Here is a 25,365-nt window from a genome sequence, read left to right as displayed (position 1 = left end):
AAGAAGGTGTTGATGTTTTCTTTCGACTCTACCATTCTGTTGGGGTGTTTCAACACAAGACAATTGATGTATTATGCCATGGTCAGTATAGAAATCAGACATGTTAAACTCTTGGCCATTATCAGTCCTTAGAATATTAACAGTTGTTTGGAATTAAGTATGAATATAAGAAATAAATTTTGTGAGAATGGTACGAGTTTCTGTTTTGGTTTTCATGAGATAAAGCCAAGTAAATCTTGAATAATCATCTACAATTGTTAAGAAATAATGAAAACCATAATAGGAAACAGTTGAAAAAGGACCCCAAATATCACAATGTACTAACTGAAATGCTTTATTTGAATAACTATTTGATACAGGAAATGGAATCTTCTTTTGTTTTTCTAAAGGACAGACTTCACAAATATGATTCCGAGGTGCTGATACATTAGAATCTATTTCACTAATGATTTTTAATCTGGTAGGAGGAATATGTCCTAGTCGAAGGTGCCATCTATCAGCATTGGTGTTACAAGTATTTGCTAAAGGGACCAAAGGTGCACAATTGAAATCAGTTTTGCTCCTTGCTCGAACAGAAGGTTGTTGTAGGTGATATAGGCCAGATTTCACTTCAGCAAGACCAGTCATCTTCTAGCTGATTAGATTCTACAAAATGCATTTGGATGAAGGAAAAACAAACCAATGGAGTTGTCTTTAGTAAGTTTTGAAGTAGATATGAGATTAACATTGAATGAAGGAATGTAAAGGGGATTATGTAAGATAATATCAGTTGAAAGATTTACATTTCGAGTAAAGACAACAGGAGCAGAATGGCCATTTGGTAAATAGACCACAGATGATTTGTTTGGTAACTGAATGGAATTGAAAAAATGGGGAGAACAAATCATATGATCTGTTGCTCCTGTATCAATGATCCATGGGGAGTTATTTTTATCAGTAGAGACAATATGACATGATATAATACCTGATGTAGAAGTAGCATTTGCTGTGGAATTGGAACTTATGGGAGTACGGGACAAACTATTTGCAAGTGACAGCAGATTTTGAATTTGCTCTTAAGAAAATATGTTTAAGATACTTGAATTTGACTCCAAAGAAGAAACAATATTTGCATTGGGTAAATTGGTGTTTGTATTTCCTTGTTGAATAGGAAAATTTTTCTATCCTCGTGATCCTTTCCATCCAGGTGGGTATCCAATTAAGTGGAAGCACTTGTCTGCAAGATGATCATTATATCCACAATGGGAACAAGTAACATTTCCTTTGATCTTTGGTTTTGTGAAGCGAATGCCACTCGTGGCAACAGATCTCTGTGTTTGTGTAGCATTCATTGCATGAGAGTCTATGGAAATACCAACAACATTAGATAGAGACCTTTGGCTTTCTTTTTGCAGTAATAAGGAAAAAACTTTGCTCATAGAAGGCAAAGGTGATTGAAAAAGTAACTGACTTCGCATCATAGAATAGGAATCATGCAAACCAATGAGAAACTTCATCACAAAATCTGATTGCTGTTTGTCTAAAAAATTCTTTAAAAGGTTGCAAGAACACTAGTTAAGAATTCCACATCTGCAGCTGGGAATTGGCCTGTAACTGATATATTCATCCTAGAGAGTCTTGAACTCATTAAAATAGTCAGTAACTGATCTTGATCCTTGAGAAATTGAACTAAGGGACTTTTCTAAAATAAAAACTCTTGGACCATCACTTCGAAGATATCTTGTCTTAAATTCTTCCCAAATATCATATGCACTTGTCAAGTACAGCAGACTCCCATGAATTTCTTTTGCTATAGAATTCATTAACCAAGATAGAGCAAGATTATTGGCTCGCAGCCAAGCAATTTGAGTTCGAGAATCACTAAGATTAGATTGAGGCAAAGTATCATCTATGAATGCAATTTTGTTTTTGACTGTAAGAGCAATAGAGATTGATCTACTCCATGCAACATAGTTTTCACTAGTTAAAATTTCTGAAACTAGGAGAGCTCCAGGATTATCTGAAGGATGCAAGTAATAAACACTTGACGAATCATCCGATGGATTTCTTGAAGAATCATCAGCATTTGCCATAGAAGCAGAATGTAAAGAAGATTTAGTTTCCACCATAGAAAAAAAAAATGCTAAAAATTTTGAAGAAGGCAATAGAAATTGAATTAATCAGTTTCTGAGATTCGAAAAAAAAACTTTGGCCAATCACATCTGCTCTGTTTTGCGATTATTTTTCTCTTCCCTGGTTTCCGGTTAGAGAATTGACGAATTGTGATTGCTTTCCTCTTCCCTAGTTTTCGGCGAGAGAAGTGATGAAGATAACAAGCTCTGCATGTGAGTAGTATGCTCTGATACCATGTAAAATGAAGGAAGCTGTGTATTAACAAGCTTCAGAAAGAACAGTGAAAGAAAAACAAGAATGAAAAACAAATTTCTTTTCTTGATTCATTGAATATTTTTAGTGTTGTATAATTGGTTCACTTATATAGGAAAAGTGACCAATTATATCTTTACATTTGGACCATTAAAATAATGAAAAAATAAACAAATTAACTACTTATAACAGCCATAACAGATTGCTTTGTAAAACTTTAACACCCCCCAACTCCAGTTTTGTTTCTAACTTGCAAGAAACATAAGCGAAATGGGAGATCCATGAAAACAGAGAAAGCAAGAGAGAAGAGAGAGGAGAACATAGGGAAGAAGAGAGAGAGAGAGAGAGAGAGAGAGAGAGAGAGAGAGAGAGAGAGAGAGAGAGAGGAAAGAACACAGATCGAAGAAAGACAGAGAAAGAGAGGGAGAAGAAAGAACACATATAAGAGAGAGACAGAGAAAGAGAAGAACACAAAGAAGGGGGGGAGAGAGAGAAGAGAGAATAGAAATTGGAGAGAGGAGAGAGAGAGGGAAGAATATGGGAAAAATGTAGGAGAGAGAAAAATGGGTTTTTATATGAGGAATTAGTGGAACACGTGTCACCTCAGCATGGTGACATGTGTCACATTCTGGGCCAAGTATTAAATGGGCGACGTGGTTTGATCTGGACCATTCAATCTATATTTTCTCTAGATGGTTGGATTACTGCCACATTAGCAATTTCGGTTATTTTGTCTTGGGCTACTTGGAAATTGCCTTGTGGCAGGGTGACATCAGCATGACGTCACCCTATGACAAAAAATAAAAAAATATATAATAAAACAAAATAATATAAAATAATAAAGTGGGACATGTGTCAACATCTGTTTGGTGACACGTATCACAATCTCAGTCATCTGATTTGTGTTTTCTCTGGATGGTTGAATTTCTGTCACGTCAGGAATCCCTACCATCTTTCCAGAATCGGCCAGTCAAGAAATGCCATGTGAAAAGGTGACGTCATGCTGACAACACCTTGTCGTAGAAAAGAAAAAGAAAAAGAAAAAGAAAAAAGGGAGGAGCCAAGTGATGCCATGTGGCAGGGTGATGCCACGTCTAGATGGTTGGATTTCTATCACTATAGCATGATGTCACCTTGCTACAGTGTGTTAAAAAAAATCTATAAGAAAATAAAAAGGGTGCCATGCGTCACTACTTTGGGTTGACACGTGGCCCATTATCCTGAACCAGTTGACTCGTTTGGACCAACTGAACTGGTCAGTAACCATTTTTTTATATTTTATTAATTTTATTTGTTGACTTTCAATTTCTGAAAATTGAAAATAATATTAAAAAAATCATAAAAATCAAGAAACAATTTGAAAAAATCAGAAAAATAGGGGAGAAATCAGGAAAAATATTTTGAAAGTCAAAAAATAGAAAAAAAAAATTATTTTTGGGTCATTTTAAGCCGAAATAAATGAGGAAAAGTCTTTAAAAATCCCAAAAAATTTTAGAAAATTTTTACAAAAATTTTGAAAAAACAGGGGATGTTTTTAAAGATTCCTTTACTTAAAAAATTTGATGATTTTTATTTTTTTTTTATGTGTGTGTGTCCCTATGATTTAGAAAAGGGCAATGAGGTATTTTAGATCTTACCTGTATTAGCTTTGAGGGGCGTTTTTTTTTAACAAGATCTCATCGTTTAGAGGTCTTATTAGACATTCATAAATCGCACTGAGGTTTTTAACCTCCCGTTAATTTTGCTTATTTATTTATTTATTTATTTGTTTATTTTAAAAGAAGTTAATTAAAAGCTATTAAATTCAACTTTGGGATAATTCATAGTTAATTAGGTACCTTTCGTCAAATGGGTTTGTAGGGGGTGTGAATACATTTTCCTTACATAACTGAATTCCCAATCCCAACTCTGGTGAAAGCGGACTAAGACTACAGACTCCTTGGCTTATGAATAGTTTAGAGACCAATCGATGAGTAGTAATTAGGTGATCTAACCACATCGAGATAAATAACAGGTTAGTGACAACTCCATTAAATTTTAAATGTGATTATCCCTCGTCGTTCTGGCCCCTTGTCCAGGATGTTGCAACAATATTTATATTTTTCAAACAATGCACAAGTATAATTTGATGTTTGAGAGATATGTACAATATTTTGCATTCCACATTGATTAGTCAAAAGTTATTGAACGTAAAATTCATATTTCAAGAATTTAGAGTTTAGACTAGACTTTAATTGTGAAACATTCTCTTAAGAAAGGAAATTAGTGCACAAATCAATTGCCAAAGTTGGGTTCTCGAGAAACAGATCTAGTGAGAGTTGACAATGCTGTTAGTTAATTTAGAATTATTGCTTATTGCTGATGAATTTGGTGTTTTGTTTGATATTTCATTGTTTTCTACCATACCAAAAATAAGTTTAAAAGTTATTAGTTCATGGCAAATATTGGAGCAATAAACATAGCACTATTTGTATTTATTAGATTTTGTCAAATTTTACTGAGCACGTATATATCTTCTAAGTGATAAATGTAACACTACCAATGTGGAATTGTAGTGACTGATATGTTTATTCAGTTCAGTCATACTTAAACCCTTAGCACAAATCCATCATCATTCTCCAATTTCCTGCTTCAAGCGATTTGAGCTTTCTTCATGCTCCAAGCTCTAAGCCTTGAGATGATTACAGTTGCAGTCCCATTATTGAAGGCGTGCAAGTGGGCTTTATCCTCAACAGCTAGTGTGGGATAAACCCTAGCAGTGATGCAACTCTTTCCCTCTCCTCCAAAGCTCTCGACTATGGAGTGGTCTATCTGCACAAGGAATCAGTCTTCACCCATTAGGAAAAAAAGCCTAGTGTTTGGGAGGATTTGGATTTGAATAGATTTGGGAGAGATAATATTTAGGGCATAAGTTTTGGGTCTAGTTAGACTGGTGTAGATTTGAAAATAAAAAATAAAAAAATCTCATCTTATGTTTGGAAGAGGTCTTAGGTCTATGTATTTGAACAGTAATAAAGATTGTATTGAATTATCCAAATTCACCCAAATCTAAATCCAAATCCTGCAATCCATGCTCCCAAATGCAGTGCCAGCATATTTTGATACTTCGTTTTGTATAAATGTACACAAATTCAAATCTCTTCCAACACACGAAAGAGAGTTGACCTGAAAGCATGCCTCCCCAAATGCAAGAAATTGGCCTTTTGAAGATTAAGCCACAAAGAGATGGTTCAGGAGTTGTTGCGTTGCATGTGTAAAAATGTATACTCAAATCTCTTACTTCTTTTGGATAGGGAAAAGCACAATCATTGCCAGTGCACTTTTTTTTGCATTGGGAATTTACCACCATTTTCAGCAACTTAAAAGCATATTTTTTCTGGTAACGAAAACTCATCATGTTTTATTTTATCACACTGCAGGTTCCACATTCATTGGTGGTGGTCCTCATTTTTATGGATTTGACACTTTCTGATCAGCAGTGAGAATCCCTTTTTTTTTTTTTGGCATTTTTGCTCTAAAAGACACATGCGAAGAATTGAAAACTGATAAAACCCGCAGTGTCTTAAGAGTTCGGCTCCAGTTCTTCACCAAAGACAAAAAGATAATATCCTTTTACCTAGGGGAATCCAACCAAAACTTATAACTTTTTAATCTTTATTCATATCAGCTCATCGATCTCAGAAGCTATCATCTAACAATTTAATTTTAACATCATAAAAAGAAAATTTTTTTTTCTTCTATGCATTGCATGCACTTGAGTATGTTGTTAAATTAAAAAAGTCATGTAATTTGATAATTAGATGGATGCAAGAGCTATAGGGGGAAAATGGGCAAATAGGTGTTTGGGGAATTTTCTTTGGTCACCAGTTATCAACACTAGCCAACCTTCTTACTCCTTTTTATGTATTTGATCATCTTGCGTGGTTGAATTGAAACCTTAGGAATATATATACACATATATAATATCAACTCACCAAGGTCCTTAGGGACACTTCCTCACTAACAGGATCCATGTTCACGAAAGCTCCATAGGTAGTTTTGTCATTTTTTTCATATAATGAGGACCTGTTAACAGAAGTTCATAAGTTCTTGGCATGAACTGATATATTGAGAGAGAGAGAGAGAGAGAGAGGACCTGCTTTGGTCACTGCACATGAGCACCACATAACCATTTTTAGATTTGAATATTCTAAAGAACACAGCCGTGTACTCTTCCAAGCCCTTAGAAGCCAGGACCAGCAACCCAAAGGGTCCTAGTCCACCTTTGACGGATGCACCTTTCTGAGTACAAAGGTCCTGTGGGTTTGTCCAACTTGGGTTCAGAGCCTCTGCTCTCTTAAAATCTTTTATTTTAAATGAAATCTCCACATCTGCCTGCAAAACCAAAACAAATAGGAAATCAAGTTTAGGAAAAAGAAAAAGACTTGTATACTTTTCCAATGCATATCTGATATCACTAAGGTTGACTATAATCTCTTTAGGGATTGTTGTAAATGCTTTCAATCTTGACATAAAGGAAAATACTTTTTATTTTATTTTCTTTTCTGCTTTGTGGGAATTGTGGCAAAATGCACCACTAATTGGTGAGCTTGTGATAGTGGAAAAAAAAAAAAAAAATGTTACCTGTGTAGCCTTAATGTTAGGAATTTCAAGATCTGACCCTCCTCTAAGCTCAATGTTGTTCATGCCCACAGGTTTCCCACGAAGCTTTTTGACCTCTACGACCGGCCATTGTACCAATTGTTTTCCAGATTTATCAAGCAAGATGCTCCTTGGAACAGCCTGCAAAATCAAAGTAACTAGTAACTTGACACTAACTGTTCATTTGACTTGTCCAATTAAGCATGGTGATCAACTTGGTAACTTAAACTGGTTAGTTTAATTTGTAGATGACTTATATATAGCTTAACCATGGAACAACTTATTTCAGTTATCCCGGCAGTAATTTATGTAAGTTGTGAATTCAATAGTCACCTGAAGTCCAGACCACCCCTTCTTAATATCATCTTCCTTACTCGAGGATTCATTAATCCAACCCCACAAGATCCTCCGGTGTTTGGAACTGTCGAAGAAGGTCTTTGAAGCATAAAACTTCCCATAATCATACCTCAATCCCGAATCATTGTCCACGGATCCCTTATCAGGAGTATAGATATCCTTGTCCGGGTTATAAGACCCAACTGTGTAGTAGTCATGCCTAGTGTCATCCAGGCTAAGCTTAAGCACATGTTTAATGTTCGGACCGGTTGTGGATGTGTCAAGTCCTTTGCTGCTGTTAATTTGAACGGGATAAAAGTCTGGGCACTCCCACATTCCAGTGCCTTTGGAAAAATGTAGGTAATGACCTAGAGTCCAATGTAAAAAATCCTTGCTTGTATATAAAATAGCCACTCCTGTGTTACCAATCTCGCTGCCAATAATTAGCCTCCAAAACCCATCAGGGCCTTTCCAGGCTGTGGTTGGGTCTCTGAATGAGCTTGCGTTGATCTTGTTAATGGGAGTTGGCGCCATTAATGGGTTATGAGGATACTTGATCCATTCTCTGAGGTATGGATCAGATTGGTTCTTGGGCATGGCCAAATTTTGGACCTGCTGATTTTGTGAGTTAATTCCAGTGTAGACAATGACTGGTTTGTCCCCTGGGAGGATAGTAGCAGAGCCCGACCAGCAGCCGTTGATATCGGACGGCTGCGATGGGCTGATTGCAGGATCATGAGGGATCCAGTTGATGAGATCCTTGGATGTTGAGTGGGCCCAAACAATGTTGCCCCAAGCTGCTCCAAGTGGATTGTACTGGTAAAACAGATGGTAAATTCCCTTGTGTATCATTACCCCTGAAAGGTTTAATTAGTAACATATATACAAACCAAGCATCAGGACATGGAAAACCAAACACACCCAACGGTTAGAATGTTTCTTTCTGTGTCCAGATCCACGTTAGGTACATCTTAGACATTATATCTGTAATTTTGACTCCATTTTCCTTTTTTCTCTCAAAGTTCATGACCTGAAGTGACATGCATTGGGATATTATCTGAATACAGAAACAATGTTAACAGCGAAAAAGAACTCACCATTAGGATCTGTGAATCCCCCAACACACACCCATTAGTCCATTCCACAAGCAGACATGTCAAATGACACAAACAAGACAAAATCAAGAGTTTAGAGAGATGAAAGAAGGGTGAAAGCCAAACTTTTGGAAGAACATTAAAAAATACACACAAAAGCTGGTGAAGCGATACCATTAATCCAGTTCTTGAGAGGCTGGAAGTGAAAAGAGGTCCTGTAAGGTTGGTACGCGGAAGAGTTGCACTGAAGAGATTGAAAGTTTTTGTAGACCTGGTGGGAAGCTTCAAGATGAACAACAGCATGGCTAAACAAGAGAGAAAACAAGCATAGTAGCCTTGTAGAACACAGTGCCATGGCTGCTTTGTGGAATTAAAAGGGAAGGCAGGCTTGCAGGGCTATTTATGGAGAATTTGTGTGATGGAGGATAAAACTATGCCCATAGAAAACGTGACTCATTTGCACAAGTTTTGGTGACAAGAAAATGGAAAGTAGGAATGAAAGCTCTTACGAGAAAATGTCACCAAGGAAAATTGAACAAGAATTTCGTATAAATGATTATAATGTTCCTTTTGGTTTTTATGTCCCAAACGATATATGCTGTGATCCAAAAAATAAAGCTTCCTAACTAGTAAAAGCTCCGCTTGCAACTTGGTGACTGGAAAATTTCCTTTTCCAACATGCCTTTAATATTTGACTTCTCTATAGTACCTCTCTCTCTCTCTCTCTCTCTCTCTCTCTCTCTCTCTCTCTCTCCCCCTCCCCCTCCCCCTTTATTTATTTAAGTTTCAATTAATCCATCTTCTTATATGACGTTATTGATGACTCATTTGAAAGTAGTATTCTAAGTCAAATTAGTATATTTTTATTTAATTATGACAGTGGCCAAATTGTTAATAGTTCTTTCAATAAAACGTTTCAAATATAGATCATAGTACAGAAAAAATAATATCATTTTTTTAGTGATGATGTTGGAATTTATTGAAAAAAGAAAGAAAAACAAGACATTAGTTTTTTTTTTTTTTTTTTTTTATAAAATTGGGACCTAAAAGTATATATCACAATCACTAATTAAGTTTATACCAAATTCTTGTCCTTCATATTTTCCTTAGATACTCTATATTTCTATGGTTCATTCTCCCCCCTGCCCCTTTTTTTATTTATTTGGGTTTCAATCTATCTCTCTATTGATGTTATTTTTTTTCTACACTTCTAATATATATATTAACACAGACCTAGTTATTTAAAAGCTCTTTTGGGAAAAGATTTGGAATTTCTACCGTGAAGAAATAATAAACTTATATCTTAATTGGAGTAATGTTTCAACCTCAAGAAAATCTGTAGGATCAATGCTTCTTTTTGATTCAAAAAGTCATTGAAAATTGTTTGTGTACACACACTCGATTGATAATTTCTTTTACGGTACAATATTATACCAAAAGAAGAAAGACCCTTTCATAAACTTGAAAGTGCATCTTAGGTTAAAAAATACATGTCATTGTTAGAAAAATGAGAAATAAATGTTAGAATTGCAGTCCTAACCTTAGGAAAGCCTATTGTTGACTTTATGTGTCCTTCCCATTTTGATTATGATAAATCCAATAGTTCTTACCTGTGCACTAAGTTCTTTGAATAGGATCATTCGTTGCATGCATTAAGGGTAGGAACACAAGGAAGCCATAAGGAACACAAAAATCTCATCAACTATGGCATGTGAAGAGCAAAGAGGCCAAAGAACCATAAAGAAATGAAGACAATTTATTTATTGTCTAATTTATTTTAGGTTTGTAATTTTATATGGTCTGTAATAATTAATACATTACATGCATGATAGGACATATAAGCTCAATGATCATAAATTGACTTTAGGTCCCTAAACATCACATGAAAAGTCCCCTATAACTCAAAAGTTATACCTATGTGAACAGGGATGACTTAAAAAAAATAAAATCAGGACATAAAATTAACTTTGAAAGGGCCCCGGTTGACCAAACTTGTAACGACCTAATTTTCATGCCATTTATTATTATTTTTCTATATATATATATATATATATATATATCGTAAAATTAAACTATTATGATACCCTATATAAAATCTATAACGTCATCTCGATCTAAGTGGGGACCATGGAACCTAAACATCCATATAATTTCCTATGTAACGGTAAATGTAAAGACATACTTCCACACATACAATACTAGAGTTTCAGTATTCCAAAAATACATACATACAACGTGAACATCCCCCAAAATTTTCCATCTAATCTCTTAGAGATCACTCAAAATGCATTTTTCTAACAATACTCATCCCACATACAAGGCAGTACTGCAGTCCCTTCTACCTTCGAGCCTGATCTGCTTGCCTATCTAGTTCACCTGAAAAGTGATAAATTACTGGGATGAGACAACGCTCAGTAAGACGAAGTATGCTATTACTAGTGTGTAACAAATGAGTTTGTATAACTGAAGTATCTGAAGTACCGGAATTCACACTTTTTGAATTTGGCATACAAATCCCTTTCTCTAAGTATCTGAAGTACCAGCCTCAAATGTGTCTCATGCTTCTCGGGGCTCATCGAATAAACCAGTATATCATTAATGAAAATGACTACAAATTGGTCCAAGTACTGATGGAAAACTTTGTTCATCAGGTCCATAACTGCAGCAAGAGCATTCGTCAGTCCGAATGACATAACCAAAAATTTATAGTGGTCATACCGAGTTTAGAACGTTGTCTTGGAAACAACCTCTACTTTGACTCTCACTTGATGGTACCCAGAGCGAAGATTAATTTTAGAATAAACTCATGTTCCCTGGAGCTGATCAAACAAGTCATCAATACGGGGAAGAGGATACTTGTTCTTACCAATCACTTTGTTTATCTCTCTATAGTCAATGCACATCCTCATCGATCCGTCTTTCTTCTTTACAAATAGAACTAGCACTTCCCAAGGTGATACACTAGTTCTAATAAATCTCTTATCTAATAATTCCTGTAACTGATCGTTTAGTTCTTTCAATTCTGTTAGAGCCATTCTGTAGGAAGCTTTAGAAATCAGTGTCGTCCTTTGTTAGAATTGGTGTATTCCCAAGAGGGGGGGTGAATTGGAATTTTAAAACTTTTTCACCTAGGTTGATCTATGCAACAACGGTATGTACACAACCTAGGATCAGTCTATGCAATTTCCAAACGCGTAGATAAATATGCTGTGAAAATTAAGTCATATGCATCATTCACCCATAACATACACGTGCAGTAAATATAAAGTGCAGAAATATAAGCAAACACACGATATGTTATCAGGGTTCGGCCAACTGTGCCTACGTCTCCGCCTCAAGCTCGCAAGCTTGAGGATTCCACTAATAGCTCACTTAAGGGTGGAGCGACACCGTTTACAATCAGGTCAAATTAACACAGGGCTGACCTCAACCTTAACCAGGTCAATTAGTGGGGCTGACCTCAACCTACACGCCTTAACAGGACGACGCACCTAACTTTCCTAACCGGGTCTAAGCCAATCCGGGACTATTCCAGGGCTAGTCTCCCTCTTCAGGCCCGTGCCTGGAAATACAACAGTATTTGAAATACAATCAAATGGTACAATGAATAAGCTTTCAAGTAAAGCAGATGTGTACCCAGATACGCGCAATATCATATACACCACAATATGATATAATATGTAAGCTCAATGTGGTCTAAGATGTCAACTCTCAAATAGATTTACTATCGTTGTAATGAGTGCGTGAGAGTGCAAACCTAAATGATCTTTGTATCACAGGATATTCAATCTAAGTGCTCAAACAAAGATATTATCCAAACTTCATATATTTCAATCAATAAGTTTTCTCAATATGTATATGTATATGAAGTTCTAGCAATGTATAAGTTTGGTTTGCAAAAAGATATTCAATCTTTGTATTCAGCAAAGGATATATGAGTTAACGAGTATTGCAACAAAGGCTTCATCACATAAGCAAATATCTCATCAAATATTTTCAAGATAAAAACACAGTAGATATTTGAGAATGTTTTTGCAACCAAAATACAAACTTCTTAAGACATTGCAATGAATATGCAATACTCAGAAGTTCTATATAAGTCTTCTTAGGAGAGACTTATTAAAGAAGTCCCCTAAGAATACTTGAGGTTTAGCTCTCAAAAATAAGTCAAACAATCCAAGGATAAGAGAGCAAACCGATCAATATAAACACTCAAAAATTAACTTACAAATGATGTAGGCAATATGGGAAGGTAAGATTGAGTGTGTGGAGCTTGGAAATGAGTATTATAGGGTTTTGGTTTTTCAAAGAATTTTTCCTAATCAAAGTGGCTAATCTGTCTTAATCTTTGCAAATGAACACATATATATAGCCAAGGAAGGAAATATGACCGTTGGGGACTTTTTGGGTATTATTAGAAAAGTTTAATGACGTTTAAGGCATTTTAACCCTGTTTAAAAATATTAACTGCGGTAAAAAAATCAGGGCAACCCGAGAGGTCCGGTCGACCAGAAATGGTTCGGTCGACCAGGGGTGTTTTGAACTGAGTGGTTGGTCGACCGAGGCAAGGCGATTTTGTAAATTTCTGAAGTTCGGTCGACCGGGCCTTTTTGAACTGAAGGGCTCGGTCGACCAGACCGCTGGGAATTTTCCCAAGACCTTTCGGTCGACCAGGTAGTTGGAGTACAAAAAGTGGTCGGTCGACCGGGAGGTCAAAATATTGACTCCCAGGTGGTTCGGTCGACCGTCAAGAAATGAACTATGAAGTTCGGTCAACCGGGCCTTGGTCAAACTGTTGACCCAGGGATGGTTCGGTCAACCAGGCCAGGAATGAACTGTTTTGGCCGGTCGACCAAAAGTGCACCAAGTGTGCATTTCGGTCCCGTATTGACCCAAACAAGTCCTATTCAAGTGCCTAACAAACATATGTGTATATGTGTGTGTCCTAAGGTCACTTGGGGTCCAATTTGAAAACACCGAAAAAGTCTGGTGTCGGTCGACCGAAGGTGCACCCTAAGGTCTTTTTAAGGTCCTGTCTCATTCATGGTTCGGTGTAAGCTTACAAAATAAATCATGCATGTGATATGTGTGCTTATTACAAACCGAATGCCCTAATTACTATTACAGACCAATATAAATTTATTACAATGAGTATGATTTGGTCTTCAAGCTTCTCTTGCTTTGTGCACATCTTGATCTTATCATTCTTGATTCCTGCACAAAACCTCAAACGCTCATTAGATACAATGAGTATTTGTCATAATCAAAACCGGGCGTGACCAATAAGGTCAACATCCTTGGAAGCAAATCAATGGCAAATTCAATCTCACGGTCAGGAGGCAATCTAGGTAGCTCCTCTGGAAAGACATCTGAAAATTCCTCTGACTCTGCACCTTGACACCCCTCTGCCTGCTCGTCTCTACTATGATAGCCCTATCTACCAATTCTGTAAAATCCCGCACCTTCAAAACTACCACCTGTTCATAAATTTCTTGCCTCAAGCCTCTCTTAAATTTTCTTGCCTTCTTTGCCTCATCTGGGACTATATACGGGGCAAAATAGGATAGCTCAATAAACTTTACTGCGTACTGTTGAACTATTAGGTGCCTCTAGGTTAGATTCAAGAATTCCACCACTTTAGCTTCTCTAATGGTGATGGGGAAATATCCGTCGAAAAACATCTCTTTAAACCAGCTCCAAGTCATGGCTATAAGTACTGGTCTCTGCTCCTTAAAGAGTCTCACAACATATCACCAACGTTTAGCCTCCCCTGTCAGTCTGAATGTGGCATACAGAACTCTATGTTCATCAGTGCAGTGCAACACCGTCAGTATCTTCTCGATCTCTTAGACCTAGTTCTCAACCACAATCGGGTCTGCACCCCCTAAAAAGGTCAGAGGATTCATCCTGGTGAACTGCTCTATAGTGGAGCCCTGGTCCATTGACGGGCATCCCTACTCCCTAGAACTCCGTGCTATCTCAACCATAACCTGTTGAACAACACTGTGTGGGATTACATCAGAATTACTACCGCCCATACTAAAGGGCTTACTCCATTACCCCCACCAACATTCATATTATCATTCCCATAGTCCATCCTGAAAATAGAACAACATAATCTTAGAATCCTAACTTCATAACATGACTAATACATTTATCTAACTAAGAGCCTCATATAACCAATTAACCTAACGTCCTTATTCTCAATTTAAGATTCAGTCTTGCAATTTAGAAACAAAACCCGATGATAGTTTACCATGGTTTTCCTGAAATCGTTATTCCAGAAAAATCACAGACACGACCACGAAGTTCCTTCCTCTAGGCTACAAGACAAAACCCTAAATTCTCATCTTAACTTCCAACATTGACTCACTAAAATCTTGATCTACTCATTTCCTGTCTTCTTCAAGATCTATTCCTATACTCTAGTATTGTTTTTCGTTGTGCACTAAAGTCTACAGAACCTAGCAACCTAGGCTCTGATACCACAATGTAACACCTCGAAAATTCTGACTATATATATATATTTTTCCATTTTACTTAATAACCTCTGATACCACAAACAGTAAACAAAGTCAACCCAGACCTAAGTGGGGTACCAAGGATACACCTATTCATAAATACATATCAACTATGCAACGGAAAACATGATATACCTGAATCTTATACACAATACCAAAGTCCTACTAATTTCACAATTATACATATACATCCCCAAATATCCATAGAATATTCTAGGTACTTACACAAAATCCCTCTTCTAACTCAAATACTTATCCTGCAGCTAGGGCAGTACTTAAACCTCCTTTATCTCGGAGCTTGCTCTGCTCGCCTATCTAGGTTTCTCAAAATGTTTGACTTCTGGAGTGAGACACCTGTCAGTAAGTGGGATAGATTAGCATCAGTGTATGGCACATGAGTTCTATTGTGTTATAAACTTATATTGTACATAATTAACTACATCTGATAAATCAAGTAAATATGTTATGTATAAATCTGAAGAAATCATATTTCAACATAGACATACTATATTATAATAAAATATAAAACATCTGCTATATCTGTATAACACTGAAATTTCTGTATGCATATAAATAGTCTGCTATAACTGTATAATACTGAATTTTTTGTATGCATATAAAACGTCTGCTATATCTATATAATACTGAAATTTTTGTATGCATATAAAACGTCTGCTATATCTGTATAATACTAAAATTTTTGTATGCATATAAATCTTCTGCTATAACGGTATATTATTGAAATTCTCCTCTAGATGGATAGCGAGCTGATATCATGTATTACCCCCACATAATTGCGTTGTGCAGCCTATAGGCGGGACCTAGGAATGGTTAGCCTACCATGCTAAACCAAAACTGACTCGTCTGTAAGTACGATTGGCCTGCCTAGCCTGGTCCGGATTGCCAAGGGGGCACACTACTACACTGGACTCAATCGACTATCCATACACCAACACTCTATCTGAGACATTTGGTGGCACTAATCTGAACTGAAAGCTATGATACCGTGCTCTGAAACTAAACTAAGTCATTCGAGTTTTGCTAACATATAGTACATTTCATAAATAATTGTAATATAACTATTTCATGGTTCTGTGTAAAATCTGCCATTAATGTTTCTGAATAAACTGTTATAAATATATCTAGTCACGACATCTAAGCCAACTGAAGTATCACGACATCTGGGTCGGCTAAAATATCACGGCATCTGGGCCGACTGAATTATCATAATATATTGAAAATATCATAAGTTTTGTACTGTTTATAGATTTTCTAAAAATTCGTTATAAAAACATGCTTGTTCTGTGTAACCATAAAATAATTTGACATGCTAATGTCTGCAATAAAGTATTTATACCCATGCCACGCAAGTGAGTGCTATTTTATAATATGCCGACTGTCTGGAAAGATTATATTTTTCAGAGAAATAATATTAAATCTTTTTTCATAAAAATGAATATCCAGATAATTCTTATATATATAATTTCTAAATTAAATATTGTATTTTAAACAGTGAACTTTCTGAAAATACCTGACATAATCTATCCCCTTACCTGTTTCCCAAAACTATGCCTGCAGGGAATTCAATGCTATGCCTACAGCGCCCGCACAAAGTTTGTATCCATAAACCCTAATTTAATCAACTTAACCCCAGAATAATGGTTATTCAACATACCTAGGCCCACATATTTTCAATTACTAGTTAAACTTTTAAAAATAACCTCCTTACCCTAGTTTTGGAGTGGTACTTGAAATGCCTTATTCTCAAAATTACTCCAGTTAAATTGCAAAGAACATCACCAGGATCTCGAAATGACGTTCCTTCTTCGATTCGGGCTTAAACAGGGTGAGAAAATGGAGAGAAAGAGAGAGAGAGAGAGAGAGAGAGAGAGATAGAGTTGACTGCTACCCTAAGAGAAGAGAGAGAGTTTGATTTTAAAACAAATAAAATGACTTAAATCCTTTATATAGGGTTGCTGGCACAAGGGAAACCGTCGACGGTTTGGCCTTTTAACCAAACCTTTTATACTATTTTACCTTTACCCAGCTGCGGTAACCCAAAACCGTCGATGGTTTTCAGCTCCCCCACCAAACCGTCGATGGTTTGGTCTACACCAAACCAAATTCCTTCTTTTCCTGTATTTTCTTATTATTCCTATTTTTCGGGTTGCTAAAGATGTCATCATGACGTCACCCCACCACGTGGCAGGACACGACTTGCCCTAGGATTTTGACACAAATCGCTGTTGTGGCAGTGCTCCGACCATCCACAAAAAACACATTTTGGACTGCCAGGATTGTGCCACGTCGCCCTCTAAATACACAACCCTAATTGTGCCACGTGCCACTGTATGGACAATGACATGTGTCCACTAATATATATAAGCTATATTTTTTTCTCTCTCCCTCTCTTCTTTTCTCTGCTTCTCTCCTTCTCCTTTATTCCTTTCTCTCTCTTTTCTCTTTCTTCTCTATGCAGCTCTCTCTCTCTATCTTTCTCTTTATTTCTCTCTCAGATCCCTCTGCTTCTTTCTTTCTTTCTTTCTCGATCTTTCTAATCTTTCTTTTTCTCTCTATTTTCTTTTTTTAGGTTCAACGAACCTCGAAAAGAGCATAGAGTAAGAGCTGTAAGAAATCGAACCGTGATATATGGATTTATTATGTAAAAGAGGGGTAAAAATGAAATTTCACAAATTTCATCGACGAGGCCAAAATTCGTCGACGAAGGTTGAAGACTTCTCCTCAACGAAATTCAGAAGCTCGTCGATGAGTGAATGCCGAGGGATTCAGGAAAAATTTGGAATATTTGGCTCGTCGATGAGATTGCCGATTTGTCAACGAGGCTAGTGAAGAATTTGTCGATGAGGACACCAATTCGTCAATGAATCCACCCGGGTCAAAGGTGCGATAAAGGATATTATGGGTTGCTTTGGGGCTAAGTTTCCCCAAACACACACACACTCTCTCTCTAGAACTCTCCCTACACACACACTCTCTCTCTCTAGTTTTGTTTGCCGATCGTTGCCCGGTTCATAAATCTAACGATACTGTAAGGATCAGGAGAGGATTCTCTACGCTTCTAGTGGATCGAAATCTTGTTTTGAGTGATTTCAGGTTTCGAGCTAAAATCGAGGTAAGGCTCAGTTTTCATTTCTGATTCAGTATATGTGTAGTAGTATGGATTGTAAGCTTGTACTATACTGTGGTTCGTAGGTTTTGGAGTATTGGTTCATAATTTTGGGGACCATAAAGTCGTAGTTGGAATTCGGGTTAAGGTAAGGGGATTCTATTTATAGCAGTTTATTTTTGAAATCAGGATCAGTAAGCTTGTAGGCTACGATTGTATGTATATTTTGGCTACTTATTTGAGGAAATCTATCAAGTAAAAACGTAGGATTTTCGGGTTACAGTTTTTGAGAAAATTGGAGATTTCGGGTATCATCTTTACTTGGTGTGGAAAACTGTTGGTCTTGTTAAAACTGTATTATTGAGGTGATCGTAATTCATATTTGCATAAACTGTATACTTGAATTTGTAAACGATATGATTTGCCGTAAACCAAATAAGTGTGGTATGTATGGTTGTATGTATTTGTTTCAGGTATTTGTAAAACAACTATGTGGTGGCTTATTACTGTACGCTGAAATGTATAGGAACGTGAGTTCTAAAATGATTTCCAGGGATTTGTGAAATAGCCATGTATCGGTTAACTACCGTGGGCGAGAGTGGCCGACTCTATATCCGGGGTGTGAAATATCACTAGTATATTCCGGCTGGTCACCGAAGGGTGTGTTCTACACCGTATGTAGTGTCACGGTTCGCCTCTTTCACACAGTTGTGAAGGGCCGTGTGGCACTAGCTAAAGACTCTTGCTTAACTAGCCAGCCTATCGTTTACCAACATTCATCCATAAAGCACTTTCATTAACATTTATTCAGATAGCAGCAGAAATAATAATCAATTCATGAAAGCCGTGGCAAGCAAGCAGTAAATATTGAAGCAAACATAATTCATTAACAAATCCTCCGTTGACAAGTTATACTTAGCGAGGGAGGCAAGTAGGCTAAGCACGTTGACAATTTCTAGTGAGTTTTACAATGACTGATGAACACTCACCCTCCCCTAAAAAGGTTTTTATGTAATTATCATCCTGGCACTAGGAAACATCAAAGTGACCGAGGAGTCATACTGCCATATTTGGCTTACAAAGACTCTATTAGTAGAAAATAACCCTACAGTAGTATTTACATGATGGAAACCCATCCTAAGCACACGAGCTAAGCGATCACAGGCAAGCATAATGCCCTGAACAAGCTTAGCTCGTGACATTCTCCCCCAGTTATGCGGTCGACGTCCTCGTAGACTTTTGGCGATAGGTACACTTCAAATTTGTCCACGAACAATTGAATATCTTCCGTAGAAATTCAGCTGATTTCTTTGTCATCAAGGCATTTCCACTTCACTAGGAACTTCTGCCGCTTCTTCTTTAAGGATATGAACTTTCTGTCTACAAGGATCTCTTCAACATCATGTCTGTCAGGTTGCACTGTCTTCAACTCTGCGCTCTTTGACTGACTTTTGCTCAGGTTGTTGGTGTTGGCATTGAATGGCTTGAGGCAGTTGACATGAAACTGCGGTCTTCTCTCCTGATCTGCCCACTTCTTCATCTGCTCAAAAGCTTTCTCCAGATAGGCTTGGGCAAACTGTGCATTCTGTCTCCCTTCACTAGTGAAGATGTATGCCCTGGGACTCTTTCGTCTGTACGGCTCGCCCACTGTGTGAGGTAACAGTGGCAGCTGGCCTGTAACAAGCTCAAAAGGGCTCTTGTTGATTGTTGAGCGCCTTTGGGCGTTGCCACAGAACGGAGCCAAATCAAGTAGTTGCACGCCATTCTTCTAATTGTCGTTGACACAATGGCACAAGTACTCATCTAGCAGCTCTTTGAATCTCTTCATCTGTCTGTTTGTCTGTCGATGATAACTCGAAGAGATGTCAAGGTGTGACCTGAATATCCTGAAAAACTCTGTTAAGAATTTGTCAATGAACATTAAATCTTGGTAAAAAATAATAACTTGGGGAACACCCCAATGTTTCACAATAGTCACAAGGAACAATTGAGTCGTCCCCTCTACCGAACAGTACTTTGGTGCGGCCATGAAAGTACCATACTTCTTCCGCTCCCCCTTGTCTTGTTGGCAAGTGAGACAAGTTTTGGTATAATCAACCACATTATCCCGCGTGTGCGGCCTCCCAGTAGTCCTTTCATTGGAGTCATTCTCCGCGAATACCCCTTAACGAACTTCCTGTAGTATCTAGTAAGGCCAAGAAAGGAACGCAACTCCTTCACTGTCGTGGGGATCTTCCGTTCTTGAATCATCCTTACCTTCTCCATACCCTTCCGGATACAACCTTGTTCAACCACTTGACCAAGGAATTTGTTGCTTCGCCGAGCGAAAGAGAAATTCTTCTTCTTCACATCCAGACTGTTTCCCCTCAGCCTGTTGAACACCTTCCGTAGATGCTCTTCATGTTTCCTCTGAAACAACACCGATGCTCCCAACGGCGTTTTGGAAGGGCAAACACATCTCGCTTCCACTTCATCAAGCTGTTTCCCCAACTCTACTATCTCAAGAGGTGCAATCCAACATGGGCCTTTAGCAGGTTGTTTCAGTCCTGATAACAACTCGATCTCTTGCTCCATAGTCCGTCGTGAAGGCAAATTTTGAGGCAGCTTATCTGGCAACACCTCGTTATCCTCATCCAACACCGCTTGGATGGTCGTAGGCTCCAGCTCTTGGCCTACTTCTTTGTCTACCACCACCGTGGCTAGACGTGTCTGCTCACCCTTACCCAATCCTTCATTGAGTTGTATGGCTGAAAGGGACTTCCCGTCGTCTCCTTTCGTTGCAACGACTTGCACCATGCACGAGTGATCTCCCATCAGACACAGGGAACCAGCCGAAGGCATCAGCACTACCCTCGTCCCCATTAGGAACTCCATTCCTAGAATGACTGGATAGTCATCCAATGGCACCGTTGTGAAATTCGCATGACCTTCCCACTGTCCAAGCTTTATAGCCACTTGTTTGGCTACTCCCAGAGTAGGCTGGGCTGTAGAATTAATTGCTTTCATGCGTCCTGTATCCTTCTCTAAGGATAAGTTGACTCTCCAAGCTTCTGGTTGCGAAACAAAGTTATGGGTAGCCTCGGTATCCACCATAGCCCAGGTGCTCTTCCTATTGATTCTCAAGTCCACAAAAATTAACCCTTTTGCTCGTGTAACTTTTGGTGTTTTTGCCTACTTTTCCAATGCGTTCACCAACCGCACTGAACCCACCCTCGGGGGATCATCCTCTTCCCCATCGTCTTCCACTGCCTGTTCTATAATGGAAGCCTATAAGGCATTAAGTGATGCTTTGTGAGGGCACTCAAAAACTCTATGAGGGCCTCGACACAAGATACACTCAATTTTACTCTTCCCCTTTCCATTGGGTGTGTTGAACCCTTGAGACGACGAAGCTTCCTGTGAGATTGATGATTTAGAGTTGGCTCCCCCACTCTTGGGTTTGCCATTCTTGAAAGACTTTCCACTGTTTCCCTCTCTGCCAAACCATTTGGACAAAGCGGTCTCATCACCAGTGTAGTCTGTCAAGCGTTCTGCAGCCGCTTATGCAGTTGACAAGTCTTGAACCCTTTGCCTATGAAGTTCAGTTCTTGCCCACGGTTTCATCCCCTCAAGAAAATAGAATAACTTATCCTTCTCCGACATATCACGAATATCCAACATTAAAGCAGAAAATTGTTCCACATATTCGCTGATTGACCCCGTATGCTTGAGATCTCTCAGTTTTCTCCTTGCATTATACTCAACGTTCTCAGGAAAGAATTGGGCCTTGAGCTCTCTCCTCAAGTCTGCCCAACTATCAATTACACAACTTCCATTTTCAATTTCTCTGTACTTGGTACGCCACCACAGTTTGGCATCACCCACCAAGTACATGGTCGTAGTATGCACCTTTGCTTGTTCTGAGGCCATCCTCACAACGCGAAAGTACTGCTCCACATCAAACAAGAAGTTCTCTAACTCCTTGGCATCTTGGGCACCCCCATACGTCCTGGGTTCTAGCACCTTGGTCTTGCTAACTCCCGGAGTGTTGGAGTTCCCCATAGCAAGAACCATCACATTTACCTTTGCATCCAAATCTGCCATTCGGGCTTGCAAAGTTTCCATAATGTGACGAAAGTCCTCTGACATGTCACCTATCAAACCTACTTGACGTTTTTGTGATCCCATCACTTCATCAACAAGTTCTCTCATCTGGGCCACCTCCGCGGCCATAGTGTTGGTTGTTTCCTCAACCTGTGCTTCCAGCACGCTGATCCTTTCAGCATTGTTTGGTGCCATGGTCACTTACCAAAGCTTCCCAAATCCAACAACGAAGGCAATCGAATTCACGTAGTAACTCAACCTTGGGCTCTCACCAAGTGTCACCGACTTGGCTCTGATACCAACTGTCACTGTCCGCTTCTTTCACACCATTGTGAAGGGCCGTGCGGCGCTAGCTAAAGCACTCTTGCTTAACTAGCCAGCTTATCGTTTACCAACATTCATCCACAAAGCACTTTCATTAACATTCATTCAGATAGTAGCGGAAATAATAATCAATTCATGAAAGTCGTGGCAAGCAAGCAGTAAATATTGAAGCAAACGTAATTCATTAACAAATCCTCCGTTGACAAGTTGTACTTAGCGAGGGAGGCAAGTAGGCTAAGCACGTTGACAATTGCTAGTGAGTTTTACAATGATTGATGAACACTCACCCTCCCCTAAAGAGGTTTTTATGTAATTATCATCCTGGCACTAGGAAACATCAAAGTGACTGAGGAGTCATACTGCCATATTTGGCTTACAAAGACTCTACTAGTAGAAAATAACCCTACACTAGTATTTACATGATGGAAACCCATCCTAAGCACGCGAGATAAGCTGTCACAGGCAAGCATAATGCCCTGAACAAGCTTAGCTCGTGACATGTAGCAATGTAATCACTATTGGGCCTGAGTCATCGCATCGTAGTTGCGTATGTAGAAATGTAATTGTTATGAGACTAGGTGACCTTGTGTAGTTGCGTATGTAGCAATGTAATCACTGTGGGTTTGAGTCGTCGTAGCGTAGTTGCGTGTGTAGCAATGTAATCGCTGTGAGGTTAGGTGACCTTATGTAGTTGCGTATGGAGCAATGTAATCACTGTGGGCCTCGATCGTCACAACGTAGTTGCGTATGTAGCAATGTAATCGCTGTGAGACGAGGTGACCTTGTGTAGTTTCGAACTAGTGTGATGACACTGACCGTATGTTTGGGGTATCATATGTACTCGAATGGTTTTTGTGAAAATACTGGAACTGTATGTATACGTATGAAACTGTATGTAAATGTTTTGATCTGTATCGTATTTTATAGTGTTATGAAGTATGTAAAATAACACTGGTTTGCCACACACTGATATAACCTATTTTCTTCCTTATTAAGAGGTGTCTCACCCCGAACGTACGTACAATGTTTTTCAGGTCCTTTAAGTAACCGTAATTAGCATCCTTGCGTCTGGGAGCGGAGGTGTTGTTAGCTACTGTTAGTACCTATTAGGTACGAGTTTTGGTATCTAGGTTGTCAGGATGGCTTTTGTAGACACCTCGGGTATGTTTGGTATTGTAGGAATGTATAACTTAGTGTGTATAGACTCTGGTATGATACTGTTTATGTATAAAAGATCGTATTTCGCTGCGTATGTTAGATGAGTATGAATGGTTATGTGTATGTATGTGGGCATCCATTCACCCCACGGGGTCGGACCCTCTTTTTATGTTGTATCATGTATGTTTTAATTGATATGGAGACAGGTTAGGTTACTAAATTCATACCTAGGACCCATCTGTAGGTTCGGTGTGTGACAATTTTGGTATCAAAGCTAACCAGGTTGTTAGGTCTTGTAGACTTGGTTAGGAGTATTGATGTGTACATATCAGAGTATAGGATGTAGGAAAGGGGTAATGTTGGTCGAGGGTGGTTCTGTTACTAGATCGGGATGTGTCGGCGGTATTTCGTGTTTTTCCTGGAATGATGATTCCAGTAAAGGCAAGGCACACCATTAATGAATTCGTTTTGGTGTGACGGGGTAGACTTAGACCTGTGAGAGTAATAGTTGACATGATTAGGTCTATGATTGTGTTAACTGCATACGACATAGGAATTCTAATCGATTCCTATTCTGTTTTCAGAATGGAGCCCAAGGATAATAACTTGGAGAGTGGCTCCGAGGTGACGGCAAGCGATAAGTCTCCTCTGTGTCTCGTAGTTTGGCAAAACAGGTGATTCGAGAGATTGGGCGGAGTGTTAGGAGACGTGAACGCTCTCCCCCTGATACGGGGTGTACAATTGAGAGGTTCACTCGTATGCACCCTCAGACATTTACGGGAGGACCTAATCCGATTGTGGCAAAGGACTGGGTCGAGAAGACTGAGAGGATTTTAGAAGTCCTCCACTGTACTGAGAAGCAGAAGATCCTGTACGCTACCTTCCAGCTGACTGGGGAGGCAGGGCGATGGTGGACGGCTGTGAGTCTGCTTGAGAGGTAAATAGTTGGTCCATTTGGTATGACGTGGGGCCACTTCAAAGAGGTATTTTTCGAGAGATACTTTTCGGTCTCCACTCGAGATGCGAATGCTAATAAGTTTTCGGGCCTGACGCAAAGAACTTTGACGGTGCAAAGGTATGCTGCCAAAATATATCGAGTTATCTCGATTTGCACTGTACTTAGTTCCAAATGAGCACGAGAAGGCTCGGAGGTTTGAGAGGGGTTTGAGGAAAGACATCTGCCGTCTTGTGGGGATGCTGCAGATCCGTGAGTTCTCTGTCCTGGTGGATAAAGCCACCATAGTTGAGACTGACCTTCGGGGAGATGAGGTAGTGCAGGTTCAGGGGAAGAGGCCAGTATCTTCTGGTCCTCAAAGTCGTCCTCAGCAGGGTTAGTGGAAGAAGAAGAAGGACAGGTTGATGGGTATGTGTATTGACTACCGTGAGATCAACAAAGTGACTGTGAAGAACTGCTATCCTTTACCTCGTATAGATAATCTCTTTGACCAACTGCAGGAAATGCGGGTCTTTTCGAAGATCGACCTACGATTAGGGTATCATCAGGTGAGGGTTAGGTCTGAGGATATAGCAAAGACTGGTTTTCGAACCAAATATGGTCACTATGAGTTTTTGGTCTTACCTTCTAGGTTAACAAATGCTCCAGCGGTATTCATGGATCTGATGAACACAGTTTTCCATGAGTACCTAGATCGACTCGTAGTAGTATTCATTGACGACATTCTGGTGTACTTGAGGAGTATGGAAGAGCATGTGGAAC

The 25,365-nt window shown here is 38.8% G+C and overlaps 1 protein-coding gene across 1 annotated transcript; it reads right to left on the bottom strand.

Moving 5' to 3' along the window:
- Positions 1 to 4,806: 4,806 nt before the first annotated feature.
- LOC131164933 (beta-fructofuranosidase, insoluble isoenzyme CWINV1-like) lies at positions 4,807 to 8,793 on the bottom strand. The gene is made up of 6 exons (XM_058122494.1): positions 8,610 to 8,793; positions 7,339 to 8,198; positions 6,988 to 7,146; positions 6,500 to 6,738; positions 6,339 to 6,429; positions 4,807 to 5,175 (listed from the first exon to the last, which is right to left on the bottom strand). Exons 1-6 carry the CDS (start codon positions 8,788 to 8,790, stop codon positions 4,996 to 4,998), a joined length of 1,710 nt encoding a protein of 569 aa, XP_057978477.1. The 5' UTR covers positions 8,791 to 8,793; the 3' UTR covers positions 4,807 to 4,995.
- Between the last annotated feature and the right edge of the window lie 16,572 nt (positions 8,794 to 25,365).

This window comes from Malania oleifera, chromosome 9 (assembly GCF_029873635.1).
Source record: "Malania oleifera isolate guangnan ecotype guangnan chromosome 9, ASM2987363v1, whole genome shotgun sequence".
In the NCBI taxonomy this organism is placed as follows: Eukaryota; Viridiplantae; Streptophyta; class Magnoliopsida; order Santalales; family Ximeniaceae; genus Malania; species Malania oleifera.
Note: the sequence above shows the minus strand (reverse complement) of the source record. Positions and strands in the feature narration are given on the sequence as shown.

Bases quoted from the DNA above. Each gene is read 5' to 3' on its own strand.
- LOC131164933 (XM_058122494.1), bottom strand. From the start codon at position 8,790: ATGGCACTGTGTTCTACAAGGCTACTATGCTTGTTTTCTCTCTTGTTT. The intron at 6,739-6,987 runs GTAACATTTTTT...TTGGTTTTGCAG, and splicing joins CTAACATTAAGGCTACACAG to GCAGATGTGGAGATTTCATT. The intron at 6,430-6,499 runs GTCCTCTCTCTC...TTCTGTTAACAG, and splicing joins ATGTGCAGTGACCAAAGCAG to GTCCTCATTATATGAAAAAA.